We start from the raw sequence: 24,910 nt of genomic DNA on the forward strand, positions 1-24,910 counted from the left end.
AATGTCACGTTAGTGTTGTCAGAGAAAAAAAAGTGGAGCGCAAGTTTATGAAGCCTGGGATGATGTCCTAGCAATAGTAAAAGGACTCAAAAATAAATGGCGCTGGGCGTGGATTGAAGAAAGTAGAGATGGCGAGCCTTTTGGCAGTTGGTGCAAGAAACTAAGAGAGCCCGGGGCTTGTTTCTGCACGATTTGCTCGAGGAAGCTACGCCATATCGAGCTAAATATCGAATGCGATATTAAGCTCGATATGGCCAAAGAACTTATATTTACAACTTTGTGTATCAATTGCCGCTCCAGCGGAACCTGAGCGGAGCGTACGTGATGGAGATTTACTACTAATCAAAGCACCGGCTTCATTGACTAAACGCGCCTCACAATATCGTTCGATATATTGCCCAGCCCTACGCCCCCTATACCCTATTCACAATTCCTTACATTAGTCCATTCATTCAGTCCACTTGAAGGAGTGAATGAAAACGAGTGAGTGAATTCGGACACTAAGTGCACCGGAAGGACTGCCACTTTTGCATAGTGTGTTTACTGTTCAATAATCATTTCAAATGGGCAGCTCCAGTAGTAAGATTAAATGATTTATCTTTTACTCTGTCACGGAAATTATGCATAAACCCTAGTTAAACAATTTAATAATCAATTCACAATGACCGTGTAACTGTTGTACGCTGTAATACGCAGTGGACGAGCGCATTGTAAAATGAACGGATGGATGATTCAGCTGCGGGCGCCATCTTCTGGTGAGACGCGGATTGTGAATTCAATCGGCACGTGACTCTCACAGTGCATTATGGCAGTGGTTCTCAAACTTTTTTGATCGCGCCCCCCTTTAAACCTTTAAAAAAATCTGGCGCCTCCCTCCCAAAAATACCTATCCCACCTAAGACTAATAAATGAATTTACTAAGCTTGATGAAAAATTAATGCTTTCTTAGTTAAAAACACATGCAACACTTGAAATAAAATAGCTTAATTAAAAAAAAATAGCACAGGGAGAATAACTGTTATTATTATAATTCTATATGTTATTTATTTATTCATATATTTTTTTTGTAGGATTCATGCTGTCCTAAGGCATAGCAGGGCTTGAAATTAACTTTTTTACAGTGCTACCACATGAAAAAAGTTTGAGCACAAAAAAAAAAAATATAGGAGCACCCAATTTTATTTTTAGTAATGTGTCGATCTTGATTCTTCATGGCTGATTCTGGTTGCAGATGTTTTACAAGCAAATGGGCTGATCATGAAAGCCTTTTTATATTTATTTTACGCCTTAAGGCTTAAATAACTTAAAATATGAGTACATGAACAAGATGTTTATTTTCTCTATTTTTAAAGAATCTACAGTATAAATAGCAAAACATAAACGACACAGTTCTTTCTTAGTCGTGTAGACAATAAATGCAGCTTTGAAGCCCTGCATCGAGCTTTTGAATGACCAGCCCCTGTCTGGGTCTGTGCTAATTCATCTATGGTTTTCTCTTCTCTTTCACACACCGATCCATCTCCCGTTCGTTACATCCTTTGGCTGTTTACGCTGATGGGCCGCTGATTATGTGACAGTCTATGCACACCTTGCAGTTCTTTTAGGCTCCGTCCACACGAAGCCGGTGCGTTCCCTATCCGATCATTTTTTTTCCCTCGTTCTAAAAAAAGTTCCGTACACACGAAACCACTGAAAACGGTGTAGTATATATGCCAGACCAGTGTGGGGTGCTGTAATTCTGCCATAGAGATACACTATACACGGAGAAGAAGACTTTGAGCATTCGCATAAGCTTGCACGCTGTATACGAACTAAGAAGAAGAAGACCGCTGATTATGACCCCCTGCAATACTCGTGCGCCCCCCCCAAAAATGTTCAGGCTCAGGATTTTTATTTACTTTAACCCCTGAAAACTCTTACAAACTAACTTACCCCCATCCTTTCCCCTCTGTGATACTGGTATTGCCTGTGTTGTCACGTCAGTTAACCAGTGGGAAAATTTACTCACCGTCACATCCCTACTTACAATCCCTTCAATTTATTATTATCTGATAGTCAATGCAAGGATGCAGGGAACCATCTTTCTTTTCCACAAAGGAGAAACCTGCACCAGCCGGAGAAGAGGAAGGACGGATGATCTTAGCTGCCAGAGAATCAGAAATATATTTTTCCATGGCCTCCAAGATTCACTCCATGAAGAGATAGTACTCTGTTGTCAGTTTAAGTTGGGGTTATGGAGTGGGAGCCAGGGATGACCCAGAACTACTGGAGCCAAGGTAGAGTCAGTCAGAAGAAAGTGAATATCCTCTGTGGGTGACCAGAACCACAGAAATTCCTAGTTCATGAGCGAGACTAAAATCCAAAAGTTACCCTCTGCTCCAGAGTCAATTAAAGCTTGACACGTGAAGAAAGCATGATCTTTTGTAGTTTCACAGGGAGCAAAGTAGCAGCAAATGAAGATTTTTCAAATGCAACCCCACCCATCAGTAACCTCCTTCCTACTGACAGGCTTTGGCTTTTAATGGACACTGCACAGCAATGTGCTCCTGCGTGCCACACTTCCAGGGTCCTGCAACTCTCCTTTTCCTCTCGTGAAAGACGAGTTCTGCCCACTTGCAGGGCCTGTCCACACGGAGACGCGCTTCGCTGTATACGTATACATTTTTTATCGTATTGGCGTTTCATCCACACGGATCCATCGTTTTAGGAGACTGAATCCGCTATTTTTTTAAACCGGGTCCCAAAGTGGATAAATCTGAAAACGACACCCTCGCGGTTTCGTGTGTACAGCCAATACGTATTTTTTTGTGAAACGATGATGTCATCACATCACGTGTCGGCTGCGTCACACGTAACAGCAACAACAATAATGGCGGACTACATGATTGTGTTCGTGTTGCTACTAAGCCTACTAGCTTTATTACAGCAAAATCTATTGCTTCTATGCAACTGTTATGAGCAACAAGCGATAATGTTCGCATCTTCGTCTTCTTCTTCTTAGTTCGTATACAGCGTGCAAGCTTATGCGAATGCTCAAAGTCTTCTTCTCCGTGTATAGTGTATCTCTATGGCAGAATTACAGCACCCCACATTGGTCTGGCATATATACTACACCGTTTTCAGTGGTTTCGTGTGTACGGAACTTTTTTTAGAACGAGGGAAAAAAATGATCGGATAGGGAACGCACCGGCTTCGTGTGGACGGAGCCTAAAAGAACTGCAAGGTGTGCATAGACTGTCACATAATTCCATTAAGTATACAACTTAAACAGCAAAATATTTGTAATATTTATATTTTAATATTTTTCAATAATTAAATGTTTACTGTACCTTAATGTAACATGAATGTACTTCCACAAGCTTCTTGAATGACTCAGGAAAACATTGTAGGGTGATGCATTATATCTTGATGTGCCAATAACTAACATCATCATGACTCGCCTAAATTTAAATCTATAGATCAGTGTTTCTCAACGGGGGCGGTACTGCCCCCCAGGGGGCATTGGGAGAGCATTGGGGGGCACTGAAAGCAATAATTTTGAAAGGGGGGCGCTGAGGTGTTTTTGGGGGGCGTTTGGTTAAGACGAGTTTAAATCGAATATGTTTGAGCTGAAACTTGCAGAAGAAAATGGTCTGCCACATCCTAATGCCATTTCTACACTGGATGCATCAAAGCGCACTTTCTTTATCTATTTGTCAATTAGTCTGCAGCATAAGCGCAGACTAATTGACCCTAATTGACCCTTTCATGACAGTTGTTTAAATAATCGCATTTATAAGGTTTTTTTTCCACGTTCTCACTCGTGACCTCATATGCATTTTCTGCAATTTACATATTATATAAGGCAGAAAACTTTGTACTATACTCTCAACATCTACACTTACTCTCTTGTAGTGGCTAAGCATCCACTTTGGAGGCTAGACAAAAAAAAAGGCTTGACCACATAGTTGATTTGTCCAAACTTGAAGTAACCACAACCGCATACACCAAGAACTCACAATTTAACCCATCACTTGCAGAAAGCTGTGCTTGACTTGAGGATGTTGGTTCTCCTTTTTCTTTCTCTTCCCCTTGTATGGTGGAAAGCAGATGCTTCAGGTCAGATTTGGATTTTTTTGATGGCATGACTTAACTTGACTCTCCAGACACCAGAGATGAACTTCTTTCATTGCCTATCTTCCTCACCTCATCCAGGAGACTTTGCTTCACATCATCCTTAAGAGAAACAAAACTGTTATTGAATCTCGGATCAAGGTAAGCTGCAGTATTCAAAAGAAACTGCAGCTGCAGGTCATCATAGCGATGCTGAAGATGTTATCTTTTTCTTCATCTCCTGGGGTAATGCAGTCACTTTGTTCATTATTGAACATCTGTAAAAGGACTGAGTGGCTCAAGAACTGCTTTAACAGTTTCAAAAACTGTAATGTCTGAGTTTTTTGGTCTGAGATACCATTTTCCTGCCTTCAGCCAGCACAGACAACCTGCTGCTGCTCCAAGAAACGTTCCACCATATCATATTAAGATTTCCATAGAGTGGGTTCATCATGAATGAGTTTATGTTCTGGAGAGGACAGATCTGTCTGTTTTTTAAACAACTGTCATGAAAGGTTTGGTTATCTTGTGAAGGCAGAGATTCGAAGCCTTGACAGCACCGCAGACACATTGTTAATCTCTAATGCCTTATCAACAGCAAGGTGGAGATTGTGTCCAAAACAAGGAACCCAGGTATAGTCTATGTATATTCTGTATAGTACGGCTTTTTTTGTTATTTGTGGCATTATCTGTTGTGATTCCTGACATTTTTACAATGTCCAACTTCCAGTCTTCAAGTTTCTATTCAAAGGCCAACTTCAAACTTTCAGCAGTGTGATCTGTGTTAAGACCACAGCAGCCATGACACCAGGATTGAATTTCCCATGATTTAGTAATGTACTACCAAGTTACAGACATGAAAGTGTCTGAAGTTCTACCTGTCAAAACATCTGTTGTGCAGCTGTAAAACTGTTCCTCTCCAAGATGCTGGATTATGAGGTCTCTGGTGTCATTGTAGATGCGAGGAATCTCAGTGTACATAAAGAAGTTTCAGCTTGGAAGCTGGTATTCTGGGTTGAAGTGATTAAGCATTTGCTGGAATCCACATTTTTTAACTTTATAAACTGGCACTTGGTCTATAGATATGAATTCAGCAACATCTCGTTCAGATTTCTTGCATACATTTATACATTCTCTAACACACATTTTTCATCATTCTAATACTCATGTTAGCCACGCTTATGCTAACAATTAACTAAACAAATGTTGATGTTTTTTTCTTTGAGGTGTTTCATTAAGTTGGACGAGTTTCCTCCTTTTGAGAGAAAACTTAAATGACATTGTTTGCAAACTGGTTTCTGATTATCAATGATGTTTCCTTTGTCATCAGCTGCAAATCCAAAGTACTGCCATATGTGGCTTCTTCCTTCTTTCTTGTCAACAAGAGCCACTACATCAGCAGCACCACCGGTTGTCATGTGCATTTATAAAGACGACGCAAGTGCGCACCTTTCGGTTAGCGCAGCAAGAACCAGGTTGACCGGGTACTCGGTTCTACTTTTTTTTTCTCTGAAACATAGTACAAGACAAGGTTGTCCTTTGTCTCCTCTTTTGTTTGCATTGGTAATTGAACCGCTAGCCGCGGCTTTACATGAGAGGAGTACCATTAAGGGAATACATATTGGGAGATATTGAGCAAAGATTCTCTCTATGCAGATGATATGATTGTGTATTTGTCTCATCCACATACAAGTTTGCCAGCTCTGATTGAATTGTTACACGACTTTGGTAAAAATTTCTGGATACAAAATTAATATGCAGAAAAGTGAGTTAATGCCCATAAATTTGACATCACATTCAATACTATCCAACTCTTTTACATTTTTTTTACATTTGCTGAAAAAATTTAAATACTTGGGTATCTGGGTCACTCATAAAAATCATGAACTTTATAAAGCAAATTTCTGCCCACTTATAAAAAATTTAAAACAGGATCTTGACCATTGGAACCTGCTCCTATTATTTTTAGGTGGTAGAATTAACAGTCAAAATGAATATGCTACCTGGATTTTTGTTTTTGTTCCAAAGTCTCCCTATTTATTTAACAAAATCTTTTTTATGAACATAGACAACCTTTTACCTGATTTTATCTAGAATAGGAAAACTACAAAGACACCCTTCTTGTGGTGGACTGTCTCTATCGAATTTAACAATACTATTAGTGTTACGGTTGCCAAGAGGGAAACATGTGGAGTCCGATGGGAAAAACATAACAGTCCAAGGAGAAAAAAAACACACTAGGAGACATGTAACATTACACCCCCCTTCAAAAAGGCACATCTTGTGCCGTATAACATCTACATGGTAGAGTGGGTGGGCACCATGTAGACAGGGACACAGGAGACAGGGACACCGAGACAGGGACAGCCTCCAGGCCGGGTCAGGGAGCTAAGGAGGCCATGGCCGGACAGACAGTTCAGGAGGCCATGGCGGATCAAGGAGCTTAGGAGGCCATGGCGGGTCAGAGAGCTCAGTGAGCTCAGGGCGCCATGGCAGGTCAGCCTCTACAGCCTTGGCCTCAGCACTCAGCGGGCTCTGGAAGGAGCTCTGGAGGAGCAGACACTGGAAGAGCGGACATTCATGAGGGCTAGACGGAACCAGCAAAAACTCATGAACCAGCGGAGACTCGAGAGGGCTCAACGGAACCAATGGAGACTCAGGAGGGCTCGACGGAACCAATGGAGACTCGGGAGGGCTCGACGGAACCAACAGAGACTCAGGAGGGCTCCATGGAACCAGCAGAGACTCGGGAGGGCTCAACGGAACCAATGGAGACTCGGGAGGGCTAGGCGGAACCAACAGAGACTCAGGAGGGCTCCATGGAACCAGCAGAGACTCGGGAGGGCTCGACAGAACCAGTGGAGACTCGGGAGGGCTAGGCGGGACCAGTGGAGATTCTGGAGAGAGAATGGTTGCAGTGAACTCCATTGTCCTTTAAGTTCATTATATCCATCTTGGCTGGGGACTCAGGAGAGGCCGCCATCTTGACCGGGTACTCGGTTGAGGCCGGCATCTTGGCCGGAGATTCAGTCTGGACCGCCATGTTGGCCAGAGTTTTAGGCAAGGCCGCCATCTTGGAGGCCTGCTTTACTGTGCGCTGGGCGGCAGCCGGTGGGTTTGAAAGATGGGCGGCGGCTGGCTGTTCTGGGCTGAGGAGTATTATGGAGCTTTGAAGGACATGCGGAAGCATGGGAGACATGGAGGGATTGAGCTTATTGGAGCAGCAGGTGAAGGACATTGGCTTGTGATGAGTTGGAGTGTATGCATGCTCTCGGATGGGAGGAGGATTGGAATCCTCCACATCAACATAGAACTTAGAATGATTGAGATCAAGAAAGGAGGAAAGGAAAGGAAAGGGGGTGAGTGAGGCCAAGTATGGTGACCCATACAAGGAATTTGTGCTCTGCATTTAACCCATCCAAGTGCACACACACAGTAGTGAACACACACACACCGTGAACACACACCCGGAGCAGTGGGCAGCCATTGCTGCGGCGCCCGGGGAGCAGTTGGGGGATCGGTGCCTTGCTCAAGGGACTCACCTCAGTCGTGGTATTGAGGGTGGAGAGAGTGCTGTACATTCACTCCCCCCACCTACTATCCCTGCCGGACCTGAGACTCGAACTTGCAACCTTTGGGTTACAAGTCCGAATCTCTAACCATTAGGCCACGGCTGCCCCCAACATAAGAACATAATTAATGAAATCCGCTTGAGGTTGATAATTATCTGGAGTACCTAAACAAAACAAATTATCATCCTTTAGTCCCATCCGAAAGCAAGCATTCAACATAGAATCACTCCAGCTCACCAGATGTGAAACGCTCAAAAATTCCTCCACAATGTTCCAATGGCCTTTCCTCTTGATTGAAGTCCATGAGAAAGTCCTCAACCCAGTTCATATTTTGTGTGCTGTCTTCTGTTACGGTTGCCAGGAGATGAGGAGCCAGAGGGAAACACGTGGAGTCAGGAGTATCCAACAAACGTATATTTAATAAACTGAAACAGGAATCCAGGAAATAAACAACCACAAAACGTTAAGACAGCACAATGAAACTCAGGAACAAACGACTTATAAAGAGCGAGACTAATGACTATGACAGGTGTAGACAATAAGGCAAATTAACACAAACAAGAAGAGGAAATCCATACATGGGCAACAGGAGAAACCAATACTAACAGAAAAATGATGGGAAAAGCCAAAACATAACTATCCAAGGAGAAAAAACACTATGAGACATGAAACAATTGGGCTTCTAATATTAAATTTATGTTGTACTGGGTTAATCCTTCTGACAGTCCAGCATGGCTGTTGTTAGAAAAAGCTTCTTGTAAATCTGCATTATCTGCTTTACTTTGTACAAAGATTCCTCTTTCTGACCCAGTATCTAAACATCCTATAAATCCAATTGTTAGAGCATCTTTTAAAATACGGAACCAGTTTAGACAAGCTTTTTCACTTACTGATCTTTCAATGCAGGCTCTTATTATGAGAAATCATGTTTTCTGTTCAATTACAGATGCTGCTTGTAATTGCTGGGTAGAGAAAGGACTTGCCACATTGAAAGGTCTATAGTCATTCAAGCTTTTTTAGCAAATAAGAGAAAAATATAATATTCCCACAAACACATTTCTTTAGATATGTACAGATTCATAGCTTTATGATATCTAACACTATGGATTTAAAAATGTATTAAAAATAATATAGGTTTGCTATATTCTCTGATTTCTTCACAAAATGTTACATCTTTAACAAAATTAAAGCAACAATGGGAAAGTGAACTTGATTGGCTTTTTTCAGAGGAAACATGGCAAGATATTTATAAATAAGATTCATTCAACTTCAGTTTGTCTATGACCAGTGGTGGAGGTAACGAATTACAACTACTCACGTTACTGTACATTTTTGGGGTATTTGTACTTTATTTGTACTAGTAATTTTAAATCCGTAAATTAACTAGTACTTGAGTACAAATTAACCTGAGTAATTTACTTAATTTCTTTTAAAATCACAATTCGTTACAGGGTACTGTAATTTGAATTAATTTTTCAACCACTGACCGGCATTTTGGTAGCCAATAAAAATATCTCTTCTTAACAGACCAATGAAAAGCCTGGTATAGTATTTGAACCGAAAAACAAGTTCCCCATGTTTTTATTTTTTTTTTTTCCGGCACGATAAGATAATTATCACTAGAACTAAGGCTGGGCGATAAATCAATTTTATCCATTAACTCGAATGTGTAGTTTACATCGATTTGTTTGAATGAAATTCGGTTTTCTCTTTAAAGGAACCGTATGTAGGATTGTGGCCAAAACTGGTACTGCAATCACTTTCAAAATACTGTAGAATGGTGTATCCCCTCCCCCTCCCCCTCCCCCCTGACTCGAGGTTGCCAGCTAAGCTGCAGGATCCAGCGGGAACCTAGGCTGCTACAAGGAGCTTCCAATGGCAAGTTTCGAGTCCTACACAGTATTTTTTTCTTCTTCTGTTGCTTCACGAGAGATGTTTTGCGAAGTAATTATGTATCGCAAAAATTTACTAATGGCGATTAGCCAAATACTTTTGGACTTTGTCGAGTCCAGTGTACATAAACTTTAGCTGCAGCACAACAACTGTCGGGTCCGGTGTAGACACGGTGTAATACCACATTTCAGTTAGAACATAGATTGTACAGTTCCTTTAATATCACCCGACGCTCCTCTCTGGGCTCCAGCTGTTCTGAATGGGCTCAGCCCTCCCCCGCGCATTTACCATATTAGAAACACACTAATATATATATATTTGTTTTCAGAAAGGCACAGAAAACAAATAATGGCAAAACTCTATCTGGCAGCCAGTGCTGACATACATAAAACGAATGGATCCAAATTTAATGTTTTCTGTTTAATCTTGATGTTGTCATTTTTCCCCCTCTTTTCATTCCCTCCTATTGTTTTCTTTTTAAATGAACATGTATATGTATCTATGTGTACATGTATATACATAACAATATATAGGTATAGAATATATTAAAAGTGTGCATAATGTAATGTATATCAATGGTGCTGTGGGTGGGGATGGGGGGTTCTGTTGTTGTTTTTTCACCTTTTTTTGTAAAATTGTTATATTATGTAAGATTATAATAAAAAGACTTGGAGCAAGAATGGGCTGACTTGCTACGCCACTGGTGAGAGCATGTCAGGGGAGGCTCTCAGAGAGGTAAAATAATAGTTATTAATCAATTCTAATTTGAATCAGTACATTATAACGAAAACAATTCTCTGACTCATTGAGGTGATTTAGGAATGCCACACTCATTGCCTGAGTATGGTCTGCCTTAGACATTTTTCTTTTTTTCACAGGGGGATGGCTTGTCATACCTGGTATGCCTGTAGATGAGAAAAAAATAATTCAGTGATATGTACTTAAGTTAGATAGGATTTGGCTAAAGTCACATGTATAATAATGATATTTTTATTATTCAAAATAACTGCTGTTTATATAATTAAAAATGGGGATCATTAAAAGAAAAGCACATGGGAATTTACTCAGTATTCATACATTAATGTAATAGGCTAATGCAATTCAGTAGAAACAACAGAATTAAATAACAAGTATAGGTATTCATAAATGAACATTGTTTTAGAATAATTTACTTTAGGCCTGCATCACACAAATATGCTACATGCTAATATAGCATATAATAATTGTGATCATTTTAAAACTAGCCATTTATGATATATTACAATTTTCATCTTAACGTAAAAATAATTAGAGACTGAAATCAGAAAACTTACTCCTTGTTTGCTGACAAATGTTTTCATCACCTCCATCTTCGTCTGTCTCAAGCATCCAACAGTATTTACTGGAAAAGCACAGGGGGAAGATGTCCCCAGATATTATTGCACATGTCATAAACAGCGAATGACTTGGCAGGCATTCCACTCATGTTGTTGTGGTCTTTTATTTTTATGTAAACACTTTTCAGACTTTTGAGCTTCGCCATGGCCTGTTTATTATCTCTCAGCACACCGCAAAGTCAAAGTCTCTCAGCAATAGTACAGTACACATTGCTGTCTCATACAGCTCCGTCAATTTTTAGGTTAATATCAGTTCCAATATCACTTGGAAAAGGTGAGGGAAAAGCAATAATCAAGACGAAAGGCATTGAATTATGGCAAAGATGGTGGGAGGAAAACTAGAAGGGAAGAGGATATTATAAAGTACAAAAGTCTGTCAGTATTAAAAATGATAAAGAACAGGAGAGTGTATGAAAATAACAAGACTGAGAGTGGATCACACAGGACTAAATAGCACATTGTTTTTAATGGGGAAAAGGAATAATAATAATTGTGAAAACTGTGGGGTTACAGAAAACACTGAACATATTATTTTTCACTGTGCATTGCACAAGGAGGAAAGGTGGGTACTCCAGAATAGGGTTCAGGAGGCAGGAAGGGAGTGGAATTTTATAGGAATACTGGGAACAGAAGGAGAGAGAGAAGGGATAAAGAACACTAGAGAAGCATTATTTACATTTCTTAAAAATACCGGATTAATAAATAGAATATAAAGGCACAACGACATAATGTTACACACTCCTGTACAGTAGGTGGTGGTATGCACCTTTAAGCTGGTTGCAATCCGCCATTAACAAAAGAAAGAAAGAAAAGAAAGAAAGAAATTAACAGGTTCACACGCTTGGATGGTGGAGTCACCAAACTGTGGATTTACTATTTCAGTCACAACTTTGCATCAAATTGGATTGTATTTACACAGGTGGACACCTTGGGACTTTTTTCAGCACATTAGGATTCTTGGACTGTTTTAGGGTATGGTGCAATGGACTGTGTGCTTTTAACAGACTGAGTTTTCCTGGTTTTATTGTGTTGTTTTAAAATCCTGCAAACTTTGTAAATACACATTCTTTAACTTATTTCTGTTTTATGTCATTCTTTTGACCCCATTATAAACTTAGTAACCCAGCCTGTTAGTATGATCGTTACAATGTTGCTCATATAAAAACAGAACAGTCATTGCAGAATCCACCCCACAGAAACCAGAGGGATCATTCTCAAAACCCATCAGATCACTATTGCATCGTATTGGTTATGTCGTCTCCAGATGTGAATGAAAACGAGTGAGGCTACGTCTACATTAATCCGGATACATTTGAAAATGGAGTTTTCATTTGAAAACGCTCTCCGTCCACACTAGCGTTTCCAAGCGTTTTCCAAAAGTTTCTCATCCACATTTAAACGTAGGAAAACATTAAATTGGCCTTGCCGCGCATGTGTAAAGCCTCCAAAATTATACAGACATAATAAGTTTTCACACAATTCTTCTGGCGGGATAATTTACGGAAATATCTCATCATCCACTGACGCGTCTATATCGCGCTCATTCATATTTTATCTGAAAAGCAGTTGTCATCATGTTTTGCAGGACAGCAACTGTGAGTAAATTTTCCGTCATCATTTCAGGACTGTAATTGAGGAGTCTACAAGGTAAATCTCTTTAGCAGCAGAGTGACAGTGAATAGCACAGGCACAATTACTGCTGTAAACATAGATATCTATTGGTACAGTATGCGTCACATGACTATAAATATGCGTCATCGTTTTCAAAAGCCTCCGTTTTCACAGTCCACACTACAACGTGAAAACGGCGTTTTCAAATTTATCCACTTTGGAGAGCGTTTTCAAACGAAAACGAATTAGTGTGGACATGGCCTGAGTGAATTCGGACACTAAGTTCACCGGAAGGACTGCTGCTTTTGCATAGTTTGCTTGCTGTTTAATAATCATTTGAAATGGGCAGTTCCAGTAGTAAGATTAAATGATTTATCTAAATGATGTCACGGAAATTACGTATAAACCCTAGTTAAACAATTGAATTATCAATTTACAATAAACTTGTACCTGTGTTGTATGCTGTATTACGCTGTGGACAAGAGCATTGTAAAATGAACCAATGGATGATTGAGCTGCGGGCGCCATCTTCTGGTGAGACGCGTGTTATCGCGTGACTCACAATGCATTATGGGTTATCTCCAGATGTTGAGAGTACATTGGTTGTACATTTTTTCAGCTGTTTATGGTCAAATGATTGCAATTATCGACCCATGTTTTTATGCAGCAAACACAGAGTTGTAAATGTAAAAAGTTAAGGTGCCTTCTAAAAATATAAACAAGTACAGTAATATTTTAAATAAATATAATACATTTTATACTCAATTTATCCCTTTTAATGTTATAAAGGATGAAATGCCATGGTGTAACATATTTTGTTTTTGTGTGAAACTGTATCTGAATTTTAAATCATGCCATTTTATGGCTTAATATTCTACTTTACATTGTCCAATCCCATTACTGTTTATTTTAATTTTGCAGATCTTGAAATGGTTATGCATTGCTTTAAATTAATCTTTAAAAGTTCTGCAGATACACTAAATGAAATAAATATAATGAAATAAAATTACTTCCTTGATATTTGTTTATATTTGTGTATTAAAAACATTTTTGATTTGACTCCTATCTGATTTTCCATATTTAAACAAAGGTCTTTTTTTATTTGGGCTAGTTAAATTAATTTTCGGGCTACCAAAAACTGAAGAGTACCTGCCCGAAGGGCTACCAGAAATTTTGCAAGCCCTGTGTATATATATATATATATATATATATATATATATATATATATATACACACATACATACATATATATACAAATATAATGTTTTCAAAGAGAGGTGTGCGGAAGCTTTCCAAACTGTTTGAAATTCAGGGTCTTCACTTCATATCAAGAAGTAACTTGTAACTAGCCACTTGAGTACTTTTTCCATCGGATAAATTTTTACTCTTACTCAAGTAACTATTAAGATTGTTACTTTTACTCATACTTGAGTAAATATTTCCATAAGTACTTGTACTTTTACTTGAGTACAGATTTTGGGTACTCTACCCACCTCTGACAGTGAGTGGGATGAGACCAGAGGCAGAGCTGAGTAGAATAACAAATGAGGTTTATTAAGAACAAAATTATTAATGATAACTGCCAGGAGAAATGATGATCAATGAGCTTATCTGACAGTCCTTGTAACGATTGCCGAGTAGAATCCAAAGAGGAGAGTGGGTGAGCATAGTCCGGGAAAGAGCAGTTCAATGAGATACCGTGGGGTCTGGAGCTAGCGTTGGAGATGCGAACGGTAGACCAGACAGAGAGGGAATGACTGAACCAGGGCTTTATAGGGTGGTTGTAATTAGAATTCGGGTGATGTAGATCGGATGGGCGCTTCGGATGCAGTGGTTGAGGGAGGTGGCTGTGGTGAATGCCTGACAATTTGAGGGTATGGGGGCGATTTCGGGTACATCCATGGGAAATGTAGTGAAGTGTGTGTGTTAGTATTCCGGAGACAGTGACCTCTGGTGACGGTCAGGGGGAACCAGGCTGGAATCGTTTTAGCCTACAGATGCTTTTATCAAAAGCGACTTACGAAAGAAGACAATGGAAACAATCAAAATCAACAAAATAGCAATAACATGCAAGTGCTATGACAAGTCTCATTTAGCCTGTTAGCACTGATGGCCTTGTGAGCAGTGCAACGACATTGCACTTTGATCGTTCCCTGTTCGAGTCCGGAAACACTAGCAAGACAAATTAACAAACGAAGAACTGCTTTTTAGCAGCAACTAAATGTAAATAGAAACAAATAAGTAAATGAATATAAATGAATGAGTGCTTTTAGCAGCAACTTAATGTAAAAAAAGGATTTGAGTAGAAACTTACCCGCTGTCGTTTTTGTCCGCACTTGAGGTACTGAGGTCACTTATCCATAATAAATAAAAAGAAAACAGAATAAAGAAGAAAAAGCAAGCTAGTGTTAGAGGCTTTTTTGTCATTTGTATAATAAATAAAGAGAAAAATATATAAAAAGAGCAGAAAAGACGCAGTAATAAATATAAATGTTAAAGGGCATGTTTTTTTTTTTTTTTTTTTTTATAAAGAATAGAATTAGACCAGAGGGTGCTAGAGTTAGAGGGACAAATAAAGATTAATGAGATATGTTTTTAGCCGATTCTTGAAGATGTTTAAGGACTCAGCGATTGGGATTGAGTTGGGCAGGTCAATCCACCAAGAGGGTACATTTAGAAAATCTGTGAAAGTGATTTTGTGCCTCTTAGGGCTGGCACAATAATGCACCAATTATTGAATTTTTTGTCAAGTTAGGAGGTTTCTGTAATACCCTATTCCTATCTGTACTTAAGATAAGATTACACCCTTAGGAAATGCTGTTCTCTAATAGCTTTTGTCCTAAATCTGGTCCTATCTGGACCATATGGCTACCAAACAAATAGGATAAGACTTTAAAGTTAGGATCTTTCTGTAATATGCCCACAGGGTCACGTTTACGTTTAAGGTCCATAAAAATGATCAAAATGTAGATTTCATTAAGGCATTACGCTGTGTATTAAGTGCCTGTGTGTTATATCTAATGCACACTTTCCATGCCACAACAGGTCTTTCATCAAGCTGATAGCTTTATAGGCAGCACTTTGAGCTGTTGCACCTGAGTTTGAATCCTGACTCATGGTGCTTTCCAATCCCAAACCGCTCTCCCACTTTGTTTCCTGTCAACTTTCAAACAAAGGCAAACAATGACAGTAGAACAGAAACCAAATTGAAAACGTGTTGAAAACATTTCTGAAAACAATGACTTTCTCACATTGTCATTTTTTTGTGATTTACTTTATTTTTGTAAAAAAAATATATTTTTATTAAATGATAATATAATTCGATTAGGTTCTCAAACACAGTATGTTTGGATAACCACAGTAAGAATCAGAAAGAGCTTTATTGCCAATACACATACATATAATTAATCGTGGTGTATGGAGCTTCCAGACACAAAAGTAATTCCATAATAATGACAACTAATGGCATGGAAGCAAAACAAAGCAGGGATCAGCAAAAACTAATTAACACACAAACACATACACATTATTGAATACACTTTTAAATGTTTATTTGGTAGTGAATAAATAGCATAACATTTTCATAATATACTGTATATGGTTTACATCAAACTAATTCTGTTCTGACATCTAGTTATTGTGTGTGTTTTTTTTTTTTTCAACTTTCATAATATTTGGTGGAGATGGGGTTCCACAATGCAATTCCAGCAGCAGCCCTGGTCATGAGTTTTCCAGTTTGCAGTTGCTGATTTTGAAAGTGAAACCAGAAGTTAAACTGCACATTGTTGTTTGTTGTTGGTCAGTAGAAGGTGGAGTCAGAAACAGAGAATGTCCCCTAACTCACTCTAGACCAATCAGCATTAAGAGTCTGGACTTAAGGGTGTGTCTTAGAAGTATGGGCAGAATATCAGGAAGCTACATCATGTACACAACTCAGATTGAAGTTAGACTGAAGTAACCAAAGCAAAAAGGTAAGGGTCATTCCTTCATTTGGATCATTTAAAGCACTCGTACTGCTCTTATAACTGCAAACAATACAATGTCTGTTTTACCAGTGTTTTGCAATGTTCCAGCAGATTGTTGATGTTTGTTTTTGCTCCTGCAGTTGATAATAAACTATACATGGTTGAGATTTTATGTTGGTAATTTAATTTTAGCACTGTAAAAATCCTGGTATTCATCACGTTGTGGGGACCAAATGTCCCCACAAGGATAGGAATACCAGTAGATTTTGACCTTGTGGGGACATTTCTTAGGTCCCCATGAGGAAACAGGCTTATAAATCATGCACAATGAGTTTTTTTGAAGAAGTAAAAGTGTGCACAATCTCCTGTGAGGGCTAGGTTTAGGTGTAGGGTAGGTGTAGGGCGATAGAAAGTACGGTTTGTACAGTATAAAAACCATTACGCCTATGGAATGTCCCCATAAAACATGTAAACCCAACATGTGTGTGTGTGTGTGTGTGTGTGTGTGTGTGTGTGTGTGTGTGTGTGTGTGTGTGTGTGTGTTTGGGGTGCTTATATATAGTGGAGTGTTTTAAATCTGAATCATGTGTGTCTCTATTCACATGTTGATATGTGAAACAAACTTCCCCCCCACAAGAGGACAAAGAAGAAATGCTGCTCATGTGGGAAATTCCTGTATTGTCTAACAGAGGATTATTGGAGTATTTCTCAATCCCCTCCCCTTGTCCCCTAACTTTCACTTCTAGTGCACTGCAGTTTATTAAATGAAGTTAAATGTGTTTCAATCTGTTGGACAGGTCCATCTCCAGTGGTCATGGATAAACCAGTGTGCTTGATTGAGACGGCGTCCGATGGGAAGCTGTTTGTCCAGCAGTCAGCGTTGCAGGTTCTGGAGCAGATCCAGCAGCCCGTGGTGGTGGTGGCCGTGGTGGGTCTCTACCGCACCGGGAAGTCCTACCTGATGAATCGACTGGCAGGGAAACAAACAGGTTAGACTCACACAAGCAGTACAGATACTATCTTGAGAGAAACGTCATGCCATTGAAATGAATGAGCTCATATGCATGTCAGTAATTGTGAGGGTTTTGGTGTGTTGTTATCAGGGTTTGCACTGGGCAGCACAATTGAGTCCAAGACGAAGGGCATCTGGATGTGGTGTGTGCCTCACCCCACTAAACCAGGAACTACTCTGGTGCTGCTGGACACCGAGGGACTTGGGGATGTGGACAAGGTGACAAATTAAGGATAATATTTTCATATATTATCTATATAGTTCATATATCAGATATAGTATATTCTAGTGGCCTGTTTGAATTGACAACAGTCTGTATGGTTGCTCTCATGCTTGTAGTAAACAAATACCTCTCTGTACACCAATCACAATTACAATCACAGATCATTATTAAAATATCTGGAATTGTGCGTCTGTTATGGGTTGTGGTCTCATGCCATCATATCCTGTCTGTCTCAGGGCGACTCAAAGCATGACACCAGGATCTTCTCTTTGGCTGTCCTTCTGAGCAGCACTCTAGTCCTGAACAGTCGAGGAACTATTGACAACAGGGCTATTGAGGAACTGCAGTATCCCTCTGATCATAATGTATGCATTTTGTCAATTTAAAGCAGGATCCTAGAAATATATTGTGTTGTATATGGCTGTCATTATAGGAATATTCCTGTTTAGTAGTCTGTAGATTAGTAGATCTGTAAGCATCTGCCTCTCTGTTGTCAGGATTGGGTTTATCACAAATTTTCTCTTGAGTATTTTTTAATTAGATCCTCTATGTAATGTTTCTCAGTTTATATTATTGTTTTTATATATTGTAGTTACTGTTCAACAGTTCCTTGATTCACACTAAAAAGATATGTGACTGAGCTAACGGAGTACATCAAGATTAAGTCACCTGATGAAGTTGTAGATGATGCAGAGTTTGTGAAGTTCTTCCCCAGCTTCATCTGGGCTGTGAGGGACTTCACTCTGCAGCTAAACATCGATGGTAAAGATGCAACAGAGGATGAATACCTGGAGTTTGCTCTGAAGCTAAAACTTGGTAATATTTAAAGCCTGACAGTTTACTGACCAGCTTTGATTGCACAGCTAGATTATCAACATGTGCTTTGTCATTGTGTTTTCATTTTGTGCACTGTGTGTACTTTGACTGAAGGACAGCTTTGTGTTCTCCCGCAGGTAGCTCGAGTCAAGTGAACAATTACAACCTTCCAAGAGAGTGCATCCGCAAATATTTCCCATCTCGGAAATGTTTTACATTCCCTTTCCCAACTAATCCAGACAATGTCTCTTACCTGGAGACACTGGACCCAGCTGAAATATCAAAACGATTCTTGGAGGTCACAAATCGCTTCTGCCAATTTATCTTTGACCAGAGCCCAGTGAAGAATCTGAAAGATGGACACACAGTCACCGGCAGAGGTAAATCACAGGTTCATGCACAGTGGCTAATCCAAGAGATCAAATCAAGGGAAGTTACATTTATTTGTATAGCATTTCTCACAATGCATACACTGTAGTTGTTTCACAGATTTATAGAAAGTTATATTGGTTTGTCTGCAATGGCTTAATGCTTTAACCTTGTGCAGTTATAGGGCTGGGTGATATGATTCATGTTGATGATATAAATGATTCACTTTTGGAGATCTGGCCAAATTTTATTTATTACATTGTGTAGCATAGGGGTGCTTTCCTCAACACCCCTGCCTGGAAGTTTCTAATATGGCTAGTAAGAGCATGTTTAGCTGGGTCAAACAAAATTAGTCAAAAAATTAGCCTCAAACAGTCATCAAATACTTGTTTGCCTTATGTTTTGTACTCTTAACATTTTCTGTCTTTGCATCTTTGTTCTTTGTCAACTAAATGACACAAAGCTTGAAAAACATTGCTTCAAACCTGAAACCTCTCTGTGTTGATAGGATTGACTGTTTTTGCCACTGTGCAAGCAGCCAGCAAACATTTAATGTTATTTTGAGTTTGAATCCTCTGCTTTCCTGAAGTTCTAGGTCATCTTGCAAAAACATATGTGGATACCATCTCCAGTGGGGCTGTGCCGTGTCTGGAGAATGCAGTGATAGCCATGGCAATGATTGAAAATGAGGCTGCTTTTCAGGAGGGCCTTGCGGTGTACCAGAGTGGAATGGAGAAGCTGAAGAACTCATTCCCTCTGGAACTGAATGAAATCACCTCTGAACACCAATGCTTCAGTCTCATGGCAATTCAAACCTTCATGAAACGCTCCTTCAGGGACAGTGATGGGAAACACTTGACATCTTTAGAGGTAGGTGGGGTTTGACATGCCAAGTTACAACAACAGATGGTTTAAAAACATTTTCCCAGGACCCCAATAACAACATAGGTGACAAAGTTAATTTAAAGACAGATTATTCAATAACAATCTAATGTACTTTAATCAACAAATGCACACAATGGTTTAAATGTCATGGGAGAAGTTAAAGAATGAGTAACAATTAGAGTTACCTAACATGGTTTAGAATAATGACGAAGCAAACTGATCAGGAAATAAAGTAGATTAGTTGATTATTATGGAGCCGGGGAGGTTAAAGACCACCATCCTGAAGCCGGGGGAGGGGATGAAAACAACAGCAGAGTGGAAGACCAACATAGTAGAGCCAGTGGAGCAGGAGATCACTCTACGTTCAGCAGAGGAGGTGGCCAAGATAGAGTCAGGACAGGGCTTAACTCCTTCAAGTTGATTTTAAGGAACTCATAACAATCACACAGACAGGGAATGTTCTCCATGGATGCGACAGAACAAGCAGACAAAAAAGTGTATGTTTAAGGCTATTTTTGATCAACAAGTAGTTTGAATCAAAACCTGGTTTTAACCCTTTTATTGAAGTTTTTTTTTTTTCAAGCAAGACTTAATATCTCAAACCATATGTCTTCTCAAGTAAAAGTATCTTGATTCAAGAATGTTTAAATATTTGATATTTGTACAAGGGAAAATACTAAATAAGCAAATATTTTTTAAAGCATATGTAGTCTCTAAATCTTTTGCAGTAGCCCTGATACACCAATGAGGCAATACAATTAGATAAGTCACACCCACTATTAAAACTGAGGACGCCAAACAACTTTAAGTTTGATAAGGCTTTTGTGAAAATTCCAGTAATAAATCTCAGTTACATATTGCAAAATATGTCTTGTACTATGTAAAGAAAAAAAGGGGTGGGGTTTTTAGCGTATGTTTGTATTATCCATTGGTTCTGCACTGTACTTGTGGTATCCATCTTATTTATAAAGCAGAGGCAGGTGTAGCCAATTTGAATGTGCAAGATATTTGGTCTCAGTTGATTCCAGTTATTTTAGCTGTGCAAAAACAATCTGTTATTTGTGTGATGTTGCAAATGCACTTGTTATCATATTATTTTAATTTATTATCATAATCACTAAAACACTAATTTGTAGCACAAGCAAATGCACTTTGTTACTCTTGTTTAGAAGACAGTGGCTCAGGGGGTAGAGAAATAGCCTTAGAGTCAAAAGGGTCCGGGGTTCAAACCTAGTGTATTCTGGTTATACAGGATGGGCCATTTATATGGATACACCTTAATAAAATGGAAATGGTTGGTGATATTAACGTCCTGTTTGTGGCACATTAGTATATGTGAGGGGGCAAACTTTTCAAGATACTAATGTGCCACAAACAGGCCCACTCTGTATAGTAGGATAGGATATGATATTGTTTGTAAATTATTGTGAGAAAAGCATCTGCAGAATAACTAGGTAGACAAAAATAAATTGTACAGAAATGTGAACAATGAACATTAAGAATTACTCTGTTTTTGTGCTGTTTTAGGAAACCATCAATCGTCAGTATGACCAGTATCTCTGGGACAATGAGAAGGCTTCTGAGGCTAAATGTGAAAGTCTTATATCAGTTCTCTCTGAACCAATGACAGAGAGGATCAATCAAGGATTCTATGCCAAAGCTGGTGGGTATGATCTCTTTTGCCAGGACCTGGAGGACATTGTCAATCAGTACAATGCACTGGCCAGTCAAGAAGTCAAGGTGATAAAGGCTACATTATTAACACAGAACAATGTTATTATTATTATGATTGCGATAGTGAAGACAACATTTGTAGCACTAAGTGTCTTCAGCTATTAATATTTTTAACATCAGGATTACTCTTTCTGTGTTGCTTCTTAGATTGCTGAGGTGTTGGAGAAATTTCTACAACAGAAGATTGCAGTTACCACAGCCATTCTGCAGGCTGATGATAAACTAACCGAAAATGAAAGAAGGATTTGTGGTAAAAGCTTTGTGTTTTCAACAAACAGAATCAACCCAAGTGTACAGTTAGGGCTAGTGTAAATGAAAGGGTATTGTATGGTCATTTAAAGTAAGGGGATGGATGCCAGTCAATGGGCAAGAGAATCAGAGGTGGTCTTATTCCACATTTATGACAGTTTTGACTCTCTCTGTTTTCAGTGTATCAAAAAATGTGGGTGAGGTTGTGGGCTGTTACATTTACTGAACATTTACTTTTATTTACCCGTTTCTTCAACCACTTTTTTTTTTTTTTTGGCTGACCAGAGGAGAGAGAGAGGTCAGTCCTTCTGGAACAAGAAATTAGGACCCAGGAAGAGAGGCAGCGTCAGCTGGAGGAGAAGATGGAGACTGAACAACAGAATAATGAGGAGAGGGTAAGACAAGTCATACAGAGGATGGAAGAGGAGATGTCCTTCCAACAACAGGAGACAAAGCGCGCCATGGACAGTAAAATGAGGGAACAGGCTGCCCTGATTGAGAAGGGCTTTCAGGAGAAAGCTAACAAAATGTCCTGCGAGATAGAGGAGTTGAGGAGGAAGAATAAAGAGGCAGAGGAGACAAAGTCCAGAGAGTTCGCACAGATGATAGCGGATCAGGAGCAAAGAAATACACAGAACATGGAAGTGCTGAGGCAGCAGCACAGAGAGCAGATAGAAGCAATTAACAGGAGACCGAGACCTGCATCTCGATCCTGTACTATACAGTGAACTGCTTTTACACAATTCTGAATTCATAACTCTATTAACATAACTAACAGCCTATGATCTCACGGTGTGTTTTGCCATTATAGTTACAAAGCTTTTTATTTTACATCATAACTGTTTCAAGTTCTGCTGTATGGAAATGTGTAATAGCTGATCGCCCGTTTATCTAAATTATGTATTTGATAGCAACAACATTGCAATGACTAGTGTTGGGAAGGTTACTTTAGAAATGTAGCAGGTTACAGATTACAAGTTACTCTATTTACAATGTAATAAGTAGCATAACTGTTTAACTTTTTCACCTTTTTTTTTTTTTTTTTTATATAGTGCTTTATACGATACAAAGCAATACACATCAAAGCAGCTTTGCAGTGTTAAACAGGGGGAAAATGTTGCCATAATGCAAGAGGACAATAGTAAACAGTAAGTTTTTCAGTTCAGTTAAAGTCAGTTCATCATTAATTCACTGAGGTCCAGTTCAGTTCAGTTCAGTTCTTTTCAAATAGTGTCTGTGTGGTCAAGTCAAAAATATTGCCAGAAATTAAGTGTCACCAACTAAGCAAGCCAAAGGCAACAGGGGCAAGGAACCAAAACACCGTGACAGGAATCGAGAAAAAAAACCTTAGGACCTTTAAACCTTTATTAAAGGAATGTAACTGATTACATTTGGTTGCTTTTTGAGTACTTTCTAAATGTATATTGAATGTTTTCAACTGTTATTTATTTTCAAGCATTTAAACCAGGCAGGGTTAACCTTAGTAGTACTCAGTTGCTTTGGCCAGGTGAGTCTATTGGTGCCCTGAATTTCACAGCTCAATGACCTTGTGAGTCATAGATAAACCAACCTTATTCAAGGAGGAAAAATATTAGCTACATATTTTCTGTCAAAGGTTCATGAATAGAAGTGTGGCTGGTAAAGATATAATTTAGCTAGTTAGCAGACTAGTTTCTTATGATTGGATATTAACATCATTAAATCAGCAAATGGACATGAGCCAAGCAATACAGAGCTCAATATACTTTAGCAGCTGTGGCAGCTGGTGGAAAATGTTTCTGGGTAGGGTGCAACATCAACCAATTGTAGCATACATCCCGATGTGATTTATCCCAATATAACAAAAGGAAAAAGACTTGAAACATAAAAAAAGTTCTAGCTAGCATATTCAAGATTAAGGATGATTTTCAACAAGATTTTTCAAGATAAATTATAACTTTTTTAAATTTGTATAATTGAATTTGCTGAATGTGACAGTCTGAAGGCAGCTCAGTTTGAGCTGCAGGTTTGCTATATTATTCCCTCAAGACATAACTGACTGTTTAAATGAACTGTGCATCTTAAAAACATTTGGAGATTTAAAAAGTGGTCTGCATCTCCTACGATACATTAAAGCCACCTGCATTAAAGCTCAACGTTCAGATGAATTATCATGACAGACAAACTGTATGTAATGTGTGTATGACTCTATTAAAATTTTAATATAGTTGTTCCTTCATGAATAAATCTCTCAATGAGAAAAAATTGCTGTGTCTGTTATTATACAATGATGCAGTGAGATCCAGTCGGTGAAGAAGTCATGACAGAAACTACATCAAAAAACACAATACTGAAAAAGATGCTTACAAGAAATAAAAACAAATGAAAAAAACTCCAATGTGAAAAACAAATGTTGACACCCTCCAGAAAAGCAAGCACATCTCGTATCTGCACACTTGTGCAAACTTTGAAGAAAAAGCACCTCTAGTAGTGTACCTAACATATTCAATTCTAAGAAAAGCACAACACACACTAGGATAAGATACATACGCAATCTAACATCATGGATGCGGCACCAAGATATATCACCTAAAACACACAGGTCACAGAAACAATGACAATGATGTAATCATGTCTTAAGCAAAAGTACTAGTCAAACCTAAGAAAGAAGATAAGATAAATCAAGGGCTATTGATGAATGTGAGCAGGGATAGATATAAGGTTGAGCAAAGGTAAGACTTAAAAGAAAGAAAGCCTTCATAAAAATATGGATTACTTCAGTAATTTTTTTAAAAATAAGTTTACAATTTTTATTTATTTTTTTAATATGTAAAAGAATACTTAAAATGACTTACAATGTCAAGGTCTAATCCTGTATATGTGAATCCAGTTTACCTAACAATCCTGGATTATGTCAAATCACCAACAATAAAATCCAGCTAACTGAGTAATCCACATATGAAGAACAGGCCCCCATAGTTACATTGCGTTAGCATTGGACAAATAACGATGGGACAATAAAAACAACAATAGTTGACCATTGTGCTGTACAAAGGATAAATAACTAAAAGGAGTCAAGAGAGAATAAAATATTTGCAAAACAATGATAAAGGGAGTTTACATCAAAAACAGCA

At 38.8% G+C, this 24,910-nt stretch overlaps 1 protein-coding gene across 1 annotated transcript; it reads left to right on the forward strand.

Annotated features, from left to right (window-relative positions):
- Nucleotides 1–17,311: 17,311 nt before the first annotated feature.
- On the forward strand, nt 17,312–23,991 carry LOC141340610 (guanylate-binding protein 4-like). Its single transcript, XM_073845654.1, has 9 exons — nt 17,312–17,498; nt 17,613–17,740; nt 17,981–18,090; nt 18,373–18,560; nt 18,698–18,940; nt 19,519–19,799; nt 21,342–21,554; nt 21,696–21,798; nt 22,083–23,991. The coding sequence occupies exons 1-9, from the start codon at nt 17,324–17,326 to the stop codon at nt 22,523–22,525; spliced, it is 1,884 nt and encodes a 627-aa protein (XP_073701755.1). The 5' UTR covers nt 17,312–17,323; the 3' UTR covers nt 22,526–23,991.
- The last annotated feature ends 919 nt before the right edge of the window (nt 23,992–24,910 follow it).

Source organism: Garra rufa, chromosome 8 (assembly GCF_049309525.1).
Source record: "Garra rufa chromosome 8, GarRuf1.0, whole genome shotgun sequence".
Classification (NCBI taxonomy): Eukaryota; Metazoa; Chordata; class Actinopteri; order Cypriniformes; family Cyprinidae; genus Garra; species Garra rufa.

Bases quoted from the DNA above. Each gene is read 5' to 3' on its own strand.
- LOC141340610 (XM_073845654.1), top strand. From the start codon at position 17,324: ATGGATAAACCAGTGTGCTTGATTGAGACGGCGTCCGATGGGAAGCTG. The intron at 17,499-17,612 runs GTTAGACTCACA...TGTTGTTATCAG, and splicing joins ACTGGCAGGGAAACAAACAG to GGTTTGCACTGGGCAGCACA. The intron at 19,800-21,341 runs GTAGGTGGGGTT...GTGCTGTTTTAG, and splicing joins AACACTTGACATCTTTAGAG to GAAACCATCAATCGTCAGTA.